Below are 13,188 nucleotides of genomic sequence, written 5' to 3'. Positions count from 1 at the left end.
TCTAGTACCTTGGCTTGTTTAATCTTGTCTTGTTGCATGCTATGAGGAACAGTGCTCCTGGCTTCTCAGCACTCAGAATAAATGGCTTTTATGGCTATCAATAGCTTCGGCTCTCTTCAGCATTTAATTACCTGCAAAGGCCATTTATTGCCTCATATATTGCTCTACCATGAACATTATCCTTTAACAATAAATAAAATATTAAGGTCACTCTTAAAGAGGGAGCAGAGGAACTGCACAAGCCATCCAGCCACAGCGAAGTCTAATAGAAAAAGTTTGTCTGGTCTTTTGGGCATTTGAATTGATGGCAGAGCCTGCAGTAAAGCAGAGGAAGGGTGCAATGGCTGCAGGCATTTCTTCCTCCCTTCCTTCTACATGCCCATAAGTCTGTGCACCCAACAGCAGGTTGGGTGCCTCCTCCCCCTCCAGACCAAATCCAGCCAGCCCCAGGGCAGGGCATCCCACCTGGGACCCCCACAGTGAGGTCCTGCCTGCAGCAGGAGTGCCACAGCAGGTCTGGCTCCATGAAACAAGGTGTCCAGGGTGTTAACTCTGTGGCAGAGCAGAAAGAGTGGCAACTACAGTTGGAGCTGCACACTGTCAGTCAGAAACCTGGGGAGGGACAGGAACAGTTTAGGATGGAACAAGAGATAGAAAGTGAAAGCAGGAGGGTGAAAGAAAAGAGACAGTGAGGTAGTGCTCCTCTAGTAGAGGCTTTAGCATTCAGGCCCTTTAAACCTAGACCAGAAAAAATAATGAAATATACACTAAGGGGCAAATCCTGGCAGGAGGAAAAATAAGAGATGGATAGGAGATACAAAATTCACCTGTGATATAATTTGTCTGAACTCCACAGAATTTACAAAATTGGATAAATTGACCCCTCTGACTCATAAGCTGTGTGATTACTGTTTGAAGGAAGAGTCCTTTTCTGTTTCTTTAAGCTTATGAAATTGTGTCTCCTTGTTGATGCTAAGCAATGAAGCTATAAGCAGACATCCCTCCAGCAGTCAGCGCAGAGGAAATCCTCCTTCCTACGTTCTGCCAGGCTGTTTTACCTCCATGATCTTGAAGGGTGAAAGAAAATCCATCCCTTTTGAAAAGCCGTCCCTCGTGTGGGTAGAAACTGCTCCCAGCAGTGGACGAGGAGAAGCCCAAAGGCCCTTTTGTCCTTCAGCCCAAGGTGAGCTCTGAGCCATGGCACAGGCACCAGCAGCGCTAGAGACTGCCTGGGCTGCAGCCATGAAGGTTAGAAGACAGCTAGGCTATGAAATGGAGTTTAAAGAAGGAAAAAAGGCAGCTTAATTTTCCATATCAAAAGGTATGCATAAGGAAAGTGGAGGAAACAATGGGCATAAATGCATGAAGCATGATGGATGACATCATATCCATATCATGCAAGTCATCTGGAGGAAGCATGACCACTCTTTTAGAGCCCCAGTCAGATAAATCTTTTCATAGTAACTCTGTTTTAATGTCAGCTTTAGCTTTGTTTTAGCTGGTTAAGCCTTTTCAATAGAGCTATAGGTTTCCTTTAGGCGATGTCCTTTAGAAGTTAGGAGTCCAAGCTTTGATTTTAAATAGTTTAAATTAAAACTGAAACAGAAATTTTCATTCCTAAATTTTTAAAATATTGATATGAATACCTGTGATCCAATATACCCATATTTCAAGCAGTTAGATCAGCAAGCCACAGGCCAGAAATCCTGATGAAAAAACAGCCCTCTCCCTCCCTCAAGTGCCACGTGTGTTAGCCAGCATGACCCACCAGATTTTTCATAGATGCAAGGCAGGAAAAAGATGATCCTCAGGTTCCTTACCTTTTGCCAGTTCAAGCCATGTTAGATAACATCACTTGGGAGCCACATGCAATGTGCAGCTGTAGACTCTGGTAGCCCATGAAAACCGTGGGCAATTAGATGTGTTGCTCCTTGCTGCTGGGCTGCTGTTGCATCCAGGGTAATGGAAAGACTGGCTGTAGTGGTGGAGGGGGTGGTGAGAGGTAGCAAAGTCAGCACTCACTAAGAAAAAGACAAAACAAGAAACGTTTTGGGAGAGAACTGAACACTTGTGTTTTGTGAATCTGGACAAGAGGGCGCTTGCTTCTGGGACTGCCTGAGCTTGCACTGCCAGAGGAGGAAGCAGAGCCAGCTGAAAGGGGAGAAAAGGGAGGCTTGTGTTTAAGCTGTTTCCATTTGACAGGTTTCATCAGATTCAGAATTTTTTTTTCAGGGGATGTTGCTGATTTCTACTTGGATGTTCTTCAATTTTTCAACTCAGTTTTTCTGCTTCCCCATGTTCTCTCTGTTTTAGCCTTTTAGATTAAAAGATAAAAAGTCTCTTCCGCCTTTATCTAGCTTCTGTTTCTCTCTTTTTTTTCTAGTTCACTACAAAATCATTGGAAACCCACACACACTGGCATTTCCAGTTCCATGGAAAAAAAACTTCACTTTTTTTTTTTTCTTGAAAAGTCTTGGCCCCTGTTTAATCAACAGTGCTCCCTAGCTCCTTAGGATTTACTTGTTAGTAGTCATTATACAGAATGCATCAAAGTGCCTTTCGGAAAGTAGTAACACACAGCATCTGCCTGAAGAACATTCATCTGCTGGCAAAATGAGTGCAGAGCAGGAGATCACAGCAATTAAAAGGGTAATGGAAGCAAACTGCTGGCAATGACGTGCAGTTTGGTGTTTGTGCTGGGACGGTGCTGGCTGTGGGCAGCAATAGGAAAGGTAAGGGTGCAAGGCAAGGAGTTGCACCACTAGCAGCTGAGCAAGAGAAACCTGTCCCTACTTCTCACTGAAAATAAGCTGCAGATGCAGGCTTGGGGAATCAGGTAGTTCAAGACGTGTTTCTTCATGGAAGAGGTAAGGTTACAGAAGTGATTTAAACACAAAGCAGCAGCGGTTTGCTAAACTTCAGCAGAGGAGCAAAAGTCAAGGAAAATGTAGTGAGTGAGGCTGGGGGTGAGTCCTGGGGTGGGGTCCTGGGGCAAGCCTAGCTTCTTGGTGGCACAGCACAGTGCAGCACACTGGTGTGAAGGAAAACTGGCTTGGTGGGGTCACAGGGAGAAGAGGGGATAAAAAGATATGAGAAAGGGGAATTGATGAGTTCCTAGCACTGGGACAGAGTGGCCAGGGACATCAGAAGTAGCAGCAGACAAGGCAGGAAAAGAAAGGATTTGTGAAGGGGAACTAAGGCCTTAAAGCCCAGCTATGTTATATTTATATGGCAGAAGAAACCTCAGAAGAAATATCAGAAAGTTCAGCTAAGCTGCAGTACTGGGCAGGGAAAATGATGCAAAGACTGTATAAAAGATCTTATACCTACATATAAACACATGCACAGGCTCATACTTTGTATGTGCTTTACTTAATTTCTGGATGAGATTATTAGTTATTAATGGGCAAACACAACTGATTTTGCAGTTACTGCACTTTTTTCTAGACATCTCACTTCTTGTGTCTCAAATTATTTGTTTTCCAAACAAAAAATTGCTGTTTAATATTTTAAGGCTGTACTAACCAATATAATTCAAGGAGATTCATCATGGTGGTAGCAGAACAGAAATGCACTAAGTACTTCAGCGGCAGAGAATCCCAGTATATAAGACCTTGAAATTTTCCAATAACACAGTCATATTCATCTAGTCTATCCTATATACATTTTTTGGTGACTTTTATCAGTGTTGATTTATAAGTATGCAAAGTACATTATCAGCTACCTGGATAGAAAAGCCCCTCTAGGTGCTGCTAAGAGATGGAGACAGAAAAGATCTGTTGCAGCCTCTCCCATCTCCTTCTGCCAGGGCAGAGCTGTTGCTGTGCTAAGACATAAAACTATAGAATCCTGATAAATCTCCTTTTCAGCTGTACACTTTGGTGTAACATAAAGGCAAGGGAGAAGGGCAGAGAATGGAGAAGCAGGTCTGAAGTCAGTAGGAAGAGACCAAAGGAAAACTTTTTCTAAAGGCTGGATCCCTATGTCATTGAAATCCCTTTGCCTTCACTCAGGGTTATGCAGTACTTCAAAAAATTGCCTATGCTGTAAGATAGGACAAAAATCTCTCCATTGCAACACAAGACATTTATTCAATCAGTCTCAAGTACTTAAATAAAAAAAAAATCCTTTATGGGTTATTTATACACACGAGCACCTTTTATTATTAAATCTAATATATTTGTCAGCAGCTAGCTTGTGAATTTACTCTACCTTTTTATTCAGTTTGGACAATAAAATTGTGTTGATCTGTTCCCAGCCGGTTTCATTCCCCGGTTCAACTGCATTAAACACAATGTGGTTGTTGTCTGGGCTGCAAACACTCAAGGGAAATCGTTTAAATAATGAAAAAAAAATTGCCTGTGGTGGAGTCCTTGTAATCAGGACAACACTGGATTTTGGACAATTCTCTAAAAAATTTGGATTCTTGATGCTTACTGACTGGCAGTCTCTTTGGGGGATTTGGCGTTTTCAGTTACTGCAAAATATTTTTTAGCAGCTAGGACACAGTGAGATGATACATGGTGCAGTAAAGCCACAGACTGAACCCTGGAGAATTCACTGCAGGTTTTATCTCCACATTGTGACCATGGTTTCAGTGTTTATAATATCTACATTCAGAAGTGGATGAGGCTTATTTACATTTTGCTGTTCTGACTGACTAGTACCCTCCCTTTTTCTCCCCCGTGGATGCAATTGTGTGCTCCTGTAACCCGTGCAAGATTTATCCCGTAGACTGACAAATGCAGGCGTGACAGCCCTGAGCTGCTGCTGGAGGATGCCCTGGGCTGCTTGCTCACTCGCTGCCTCTCTGCAGCAGCCTCAGGGATGCTGTGGCTCCTCGGGGACACGTCTCTGTGCCACTCCATCTTGGCAGGCAGCAAGTAGCCTGGCTCTACTGCCACGAAGCAGATGTCTCTCCCTGTAATGTTTTCCTTGTCCAGTCAAACCATGGTAGCCATGGACTGGTGTGGAAAAGGTCTGGTTCCTCCTCAGCCATATGGGGTGCAGATGCATGCGCCAGAGAGTGGTGTTGACATGGTGTAGAAACACCTGCTAAGGGGTGGCATCATATTTTCATTGTGCTGCATGTCTGGATGGGTGATGAAGCTAAAAGGAATGGGCTGGTGTGGTAATCCCAAAGTAAATCATGGCTGGTAGAGCTGGAATATTTTAATCCATCATAGGAAACTCTTATCTTTAGATAGATGCATGCAGGCTTGAGCTAAAAGGCTGATAAGGCCCATGGTCTGTTTCATGGTCTGGACAGAAATATTTGAGGCTGTTTGGCAGACACAGATGAAACGATTTTTTAATCTTCTAAGAGCCAATGTTAAAACAGAAGATAGCAGTTCGGAATCAAGGCATATCTTTCACACTCTTAAACACAGTTTAGATCTCTCTGGCTTACAAAAGATTGATAACTGATGGTTAAACTCACCTAAAGTATTTCCTTCTGCACTTCAGCATTCGATTTTTCTATTTCACCACTTTTATTTTTCCTTTCATGAAGGCTGAGATGCAGGGGTTTTAACCTCCATAACTAGTTAAAACTGCCCCCTCCCATTCCCCCTCCCATTCCCCCTCCCCACTGCCTCCCAGAAAGTGCAAATACCATCCTTGTGCAGGGAGCAGGAGCCAAGCTCAGGAACTATAAAATACGGGAAAAGATAAAACCATACAAGGAGTCTCTCAGTGGGATTTTGACACTGTGGCTGGCTCTTCTCAGAATCACTGGGAGATGAGAAAAGACTGGCCCTGTCTGGAGGAGATGAGAGGTCTGTGGAAGGTATGATATCATGCTGTTTAAAATATGGAGTTCACATCTGGTCAAGCCATTATAGAAAATATATAGTAGCACTTAAAAAGGTACAGGGAAGGGTCAGAGGGCAGAGCTCATCATGAAACAATATGAGGAATAAGAGACGACACAAAAAAGGAGTGGGGACAGAGAAAAAGGAAAGAAGAAGGAAAGGAGAGGAGAGGAGAGAGGAGAGGAGAGGAGAGGAGAGGAAAGGAAAGGAAAGGAAAGGAAAAGAAAGGAAAGGAAAGGAAAGGAAAAGAAAGGAAAGGAAAGGAAAGGAAAAGAAAGGAAAGGAAAGGAAAGGAAAAGAAAGGAAAGGAAAGGAAAGGAAAAGAAAGGAAAGGAAAGGAAAGGAAAAGAAAGGAAAGGAAAGGAAAGGAAAAGAAAGGAAAGGAAAGGAAAGGAAAAGAAAGGAAAGGAAAGGAAAGGAAAAGAAAGGAAAGGAAAGGAAAGGAAAAGAAAGGAAAGGAAAGGAAAGGAAAAGAAAGGAAAGGAAAGGAAAGGAAAAGAAAGGAAAGGAAAGGAAAGGAAAAAATCTATATTGGCTGCAAGGAAAATGAGTTAATGGGGAATTTAATTAGAGCAAATACAAATGATTAAATATTGCAGGTGGTGCAGTAAAAATTACAAAATGACATAAATGTATTGGCCTAGGAGGAAGGACAGTTGACCCAGGAAGTGTGTAAAACAGGAGCTCCCTGGTTTGGGGATCAGTGTCTGTCATCCTAAGATGTGGTGGTGTGGGTTTCCTTTGGTGCCTCATTCAACCTTCACCTGGATGCAGCCACTCCATAGCTGTGTGGGAAATGACCTGTTAACTGGGAATGGGGACCCTAATCCCAGTTCACTGCCCTGACCTCAGGCTCTGCTGTTCTAGCAGCAGTCTGGGGATGAAACTAGAGAAAGACATGAAAAGGAAAGCCGGATGAATGAAAGTGTGAGATAGATGGAAGGGGAAGGGCCTGGGAAAGAAATGGCTATGCAAGTCAGTGGTGTGGGAAGAAGGGAAATAGAAAAGGGAGATAGGAAAACAGCTGGCAAAATGGGAAAAGGGGGATGCTGCTGGTGTGGGAAAACTGTGTTACAGTAAAGCAGAGAGTGGGAATATGATGTAGGAGGCAGTAGGCAGAGGTGATGAGGAAGAACAGAGGAAGAAGCAGGTAGGAGGTGTAATGGAAGGGAGCCTGAGACAGGTAAATGGAGAGAGGGGTGTAACACAAGAAGTTACGTGGGAGCAACAGCAGGTGAGAAAAGCAGCACAAGGTGAGTTTGACCCACAAGGAAAGGAGAGAAGAGAGACTAGAAAGTGTCTCTGGACTGCAGAAAGAGCTTTTACCTATAGGAGAGATTTTAGCAGAATAAGTTCTTTTTTAAGATGAATTAAAAGTGATAGATTAGATCTGCTCAGGGAAATATCAGCTAAGCATCATCTTTCCTGGGTATGTACTCTTCTTCATTTCCTGCTTGACTTTAAATTGATTTTCATTTACTTTCCTAATGCAAAATGGGAAGAGAATTTTTTTTTGTCTTTATGGAATGTCTCTATGCCTATATGCTACCAAAGGTCCACTGTACGTGTTCTGCACTCACACATGCGGTATACATCCATGTGGCACACTGTAGTGTTAAATAGATAGTGCTGAGGGTGTAACATGTTACAGAGGTGAGAGACAAACCAAGTATTTTTCTCCATCCTAATGGAGAATTGGGCTCTAGAAATGATGGATAGCCTGATCAAGGTCACTCTAGAGGTCTGCAGCAGAGATGGGATGTGAGCCGCAGGTTCTTAGGATGTTCTAGCTCTCAGCAGACCCATTGTCAAGAATTTGGCTTGGAACCATACAGGTTGCCACTTTTGCATTTTTAAATTTGGAAAGCAGTTGATTTTTTTTTTCTTTCCTCCTTTGCTGCATTTCAAGGTGTGCTGGATGTAACAGCCTTGGCCTTTTCAGTCCAATTGCCTGTGAACCATTCATGGCAAACAAAACTACACCAAAATGGCTTGAGCATGTCAGGGTGGTTAACAGCGGTAATGGAGACTACTGTGATCAAAGCAAAGATTTGTAGCAGCTTTCTTACAAAACCTGCTTTAAAACATTGTGCACTAATTTCTCACCAGTGTGTGCCCTTCTGCTGACTACCTAGAAAATAAAATACAGTAGTGTGACAGAATACAGAAGGGCTAAGCTACAGACTTATGAAACTGTTGCATTTTAAACCCCAGTAGACAGTTATGTTTTCTTCTACTGCCTTAGAAAACATGTTTTTCCCTAATTGGCCAAAGTGGGATTAGTAGCTGTGAAAGCCGCACGCTTTACAAGGCCTTGTGGGAGCTTACAAAATGCAGATATTTTCCTAAGCGTTATTGGTGGAGCTCCAAGTCCTGCAGCTACCCTGTGGTACAAAACAACAAGGGGCTGGAAAAAGATTAACACAAAGAGTTTCTGCGGTCTCTTTGTAGTTTTTGGACAGTGGAACTTGTCCCTCTCTCTGCCTTCTGTGCCACTGTAAAGGGCCATGGGCCCCTCACATGAGCTCTTGTCACGGTCTTCCCCCCACCCTCTATGGCTGCTCCTTGGAGGGACAAAGACGTCAGCCATAGATAAGATCAAAGGACAACTCACACGGGAAGGGATTCCAGGAGGTCTGCCATCCAACCCCTTGTCCAAAACAGGGTCAGCTATGGGATTAGACCCAGTTGCTCAGGGCTGTGTTCAGTTGGGTCTGGAAAACCTTCAGTGCCAGAGCCTGTACAACCTCTCCAGGCAACCTCTAACACTGTCCCACTGTCTTAACAGGGAAAAGGCTTCTTCTTACATCCACCCTGAGGTTTTAATTTCAATTATTGTCCATTGTCTCTTGTTCTCCTGCTATGCACCACAGTTATCAGCCTGGCTCTATCTTCTTGGTGATCTCTTCATTGGTCCTGTGGGGCTGCTGTTAGGCTCCTACCCACAAACTGCCCCTACCCAGGCTGAACAAGCCCTTTTTCCTCAGCCTCTCCTTGAAAGGCAAGTGCTTCAGGTCCCAGGCATCTTGACAGCCCTCCACTGAACTCAGCCATTTATCCATGTGTGTCTGGTATCACAGAGACTGAACTTGAATGCCAGGTTAGACCCCTGTAGTACCCCACTTTTTACTGGCCTTGATACAACCCACTAGCTGCCACTCACTAACCCTGACCATCCAACTGAGTTTCTCACTCTTGCCAGCCGTAATGTGCTAACATGGATGCGAGATCATTGTGGGAGAGAGTGTTGGAACCCTTGCTAAAGTCAAGGCAAACAACATCCACCTCTCTCCCTTTGCCCACAAATCCAGCTGCTTTATGATAGAAGGCAATCAGGTTGGTCAGGTGGGACTGATCCTTGGTGAACCCATACAGACAGTCCCCGGTCACCTTCACCTCCTCCTCTGTTGCTTGGGGGGCATCATGAAATGCAGATGTCTTCTCCTACCCTGAAGTATCACTGTGACAGCATCACACCTCAGGGGCATAATGGATCTCTCTGTGTCTTGAAAGTCCTCCAGGCCTAGATGCCTCTTCCTTCCCACATGTGGGTCTCTCCTGGGGGCGCGCAGACTGTTGCATGGGGTCACAGAGACATGGTTGCTCAAGGTGCATCAGCTCATGCAGTTCTACAAAGAGTCCACACTCAGCAGGGAACACAGAAGTTGACCAGCAACTTTCAAAATCTGTAACCACACATGCTTGAATGCACAGTCTCCTTTTTCCTAATCTAACTGTGACATACAATTCATGATGAGCTCCTTTTGGTCAGGAGGAGGTGACTTTGATGAGCTGCTCTTGTAATCTACTGACAGTTCATGTCAACTTGAGGATCGGGAGCTCTGAAAAGGCTTGCTTAGAAACCTGGCTGCTTGAGATGATCCTGGCTTCCACCTGTCCAGTGAAGACATGAACATGACTTTTCAAATTCCCAAAGCACTTCCCACTGGGGTATGTTTCAGACAGTAATGAAAGGAAGCTCCTGCTTGGTCCATGGCAATAGGCATCATTACTCCCCTTTTGGAGCCCAAAGCAGAGACATGTAGAATAAATAGATATAGATCAAGAAAAGAGACTTAGGCATGGTCAGGAACAGAACCAATGGCATCTGGCTCCTTGTCATAACCCTGTACAAAACTCATGAGTGTCCTTCCACAGGCAGATTTCACCTGCACATGTCTTATTTCACAGACTACTGAGATAGTCCGACATCGGTTAAAAAATCCCTGGTGTCTGTTCACAAATTTTGGAGTCAGTTATACCCCTAGTAATAAAAGCTGTATGCCATTTATTTAGTAGGGCTCTTTTAATGTGCTGTTTGCTGTTTTGATAGTCTGCATCTTCTTCATGTTGTAATCATATTAAAAGAGCATTCTTTTCCTGGAATAAAGAGGTAATGATTCACAAGAGGCATAATTATTCCATGTGGTGCAGGCAGGATGCTGCAGAAAGAGCTGTCTTCTTCATGTGTAAGAGGCTTTTATTGCAAGTATTCTACAGAGTAATTAAATTCCTGTGAATGAGAAGGCTTGATTGGATTTTCTCTGGTTTATTGGGAGGAGTCTAAAAAGCCAGGTATTTAGCTCAATTGCTATACAATTTTGGCATCTGTTGGAGGTTAGGGAGAAAAGTTCAGTGTCTGATTCCCATTCCTCTTACGCTAGTGTTACATTAGCTGAACTCCGTTGAATTCAGTTGAATTACAACCTATCTGTATTTGTGTAAGAATCAAGCTCAGATATCCCAGGCAGAACACAGCAGGATACCTGAATGCATGCTGTAAGAATCCAAATTATCTAAGGGAAAAAAGCCTTGCTAAAGGAAAGCTGCTTGCGGTTGTAAAGGCAAGTGCCCCAAAATGAGGAAACTTCACATTTAAAGTTGTCCTTCAGATCTGATGTTTGTCTTGGGGCCAGTCCAGCCTTGGCCCAGAATGGACAAAGTTTTAAAAGACAGCAGCAAGAAAAGAAAAGTCAGGCAACCATATAACAAAAATCTGTGCTGTGGCTTGACACACAAGCCAGGATCATTGTGCTGGCATGGCATAACTCTTGAGTATATGAGTTGTCAAACTAAATCATGTTTAACATTAACTACTGTACACAGCTGAAAATGTTTGGTTTTGTTTTGCCTTTTTTTTCCGAAGGAAAAGAGTAAAAATGTAAATTAAGAAGAAAACTCTATTATATACACCCTCAACACCTATTAGTAATGGGGTTTGGGTCTTGTATCATAAATTACAGCCTAAATTCTTCCTATTACTCAATAAGACTACACAATATGTCAGGAGAAGATTGTTGCTCAGGCAGGGAAGGAGATGTGTGACACTACGGAGTTAATTTCATCCTGCTCAGATGTCTTTGGATAGACAGTACATGTGGTGAGGAAAGTGACATTTTTAACAGCTTAAAGAAACATCATGGGGAAATGAGAGGTAATTTCCTAATCTAGGGTCTCCCTGCCACTGGATGTTAACACCTTGTTTCAGCCAGTGAGAGTGGGAATCTCTGAAGCACATGTTGCCAGTATCCGTTGGGGTTATGCTGTCAAAGGCATCAAGCAAGATGGACCTGGACCTAGGTCTGAGGGGAACTAGCAAAAAATCTGTGTACTGCAAAACCTCAGGCTAGACCTGTCTTGTGCCTGTGCCTTAGAACCCTAAGCAAAGGGGAACACAAACCTCTAAAATAGGTCTGTAAGTGCAAAATTTTGGCTTTTTTAAGTCTGAAAATCAAGGTATTTAGCTCCTACACAGTGTGCAAAGTGCAATGCAGAAGAGAGGAACCACAGCAATGATTTGCAGTCATCCGTGATGCTGGCACACATGTCTGAACCTGAGTCAGGTCCAAGGTGATTGACTCACATATCTCTGTCAGGGATAAACCTTGTGTGTGCTCATCAGCCATCCAGTCTCTTCTCATTGCAGTATACTGGGCCTGATGGATATCTGCAACTGAGGACATTTTCTGATTAACTTGGGTAACTGCAGCCAGAATGCTTTGGTTTATTACCTTCACTCCCTCCAACTGGCTGCCAGGCATTACAAATTCAACAAATTGCCTGTCCTCCTGTCCTACTCTGCCTTCTTCCTTTCAACTTCCATGTTTTTACATGAAAGACAGCGCAACCAATAGCTGCACAATCCTCCAGTCTCAATGGTATTTGGCAAGCACTGTGAGGCACATGGGAACTACCATTGTGGCCCAGGACTTTACATAGAATATTGCCGTAAGCTGGCATGGATGTGTCACATGAAACCATAGTTTCCATCTTGTGACTCTACTGACTTCTGAATGGTTGTGCTTCCCTTCATTATTTATTAATTCTCAGCAAGGAACCCTCCTGGAGCCAGCTGTCTGCACAGAAAGTTGGAAATGGAATTAAACTTTTTGCCAATAAAAGGGAATTTGGGGAAAAAAAAAAAAAAATTCAAGGTCTGAATTAAAATCAGTTCTGTTTTATTGATTTATCTTTTGTGTCTTGGCTTCCTGAGTAGAAACAGTCATACCTGAGGACTACCTGTCTGACCCTGTGAACATGAAGCGGTACAGTGTGGATCCTGCCGATTCTGCCTTCAGTTGCATGGGCTCCATGTACACCACACGGCAGAGTCCTGCTGATGGACGTCCTGCTGGAGGCTCCTCTTCTTCCCGTAGTCATCGTCCTGCCCAAATGTCTTCAGGGGGTCCCTCATCTACTGGCCTGCAGCATCAAACCTCCAGCCCAACGAGGAATGGGACCTACCCTGAAGGAAACAGAAGTGGTAATATAACATCTTCCATTTAGCAATGTGTGTTGCTATGCTGGTGCCATGATGGAGTCTTAACTCACTCTCAAAATCACAGGAAAATTAGTGAGGTGGGTCTGGACTGACATCCATCTGGATGTATTGACATCCATGCAGACCGATCATTTAGGAGGAGAAATAATAACCTATGTAAACAGAAAATCAATCTGTTCATCATTAAGTAAAAAGGTGAATGTTTTCTAATGCTGTTATTAATTATGTAAACATATGTATTATGTATAATTGTGTGGCAATCACAACTGTTATTATTGACTTACAGATATAAATATTAATATATAAGGCAATCCTCCCAAATGCCTTATAGAAACTGCCTGCAGACAGATACCTGTCATTTGGGTGACACCAGCTGTGTGCAAGATAAGATGCACAGCAAATCCAAATTAGTGCCTACCTCAAAGCATTTGAGCATAAGGCTTTGCTTCCTAGCTGCATGGCCCATCCCACCCTTTTAATCATGAACCAAGCCAGATTTTTGTTGAAAAGAGACTGCCCAGCAAAACGTATTGTTAGAAATCATCCAGCTAACTGCTCAAGGCTCTTTTATCCTTCAGGAAGCAAAGTTGCAAG

General features: G+C 43.4%; 1 protein-coding gene across 1 annotated transcript in view; it reads left to right on the top strand.

The window, feature by feature from the left end:
• Positions 1 to 12,576, top strand: part of SCML4 (sex comb on midleg-like 4 (Drosophila)) — a gene marked incomplete at its 3' end in the record, with an annotated part of 31,311 nt that extends 18,735 nt beyond the window's left edge. Inside the window, exon 5 of the mRNA XM_008944240.1 lies at positions 12,310 to 12,576. Within this exon, the coding sequence (XP_008942488.1) occupies positions 12,310 to 12,576 (267 nt within the window). The remainder of the gene's footprint in view (positions 1 to 12,309) is intronic.
• Positions 12,577 to 13,188: the final 612 nt, after the last annotated feature.

Source organism: Merops nubicus, unplaced genomic scaffold, assembly GCF_000691845.1.
Source record: "Merops nubicus isolate BGI_N331 unplaced genomic scaffold, ASM69184v1 scaffold6737, whole genome shotgun sequence".
In the NCBI taxonomy this organism is placed as follows: domain Eukaryota; kingdom Metazoa; phylum Chordata; class Aves; order Coraciiformes; family Meropidae; genus Merops; species Merops nubicus.
This window is presented reverse-complemented; position numbering and strand designations above follow the sequence as displayed.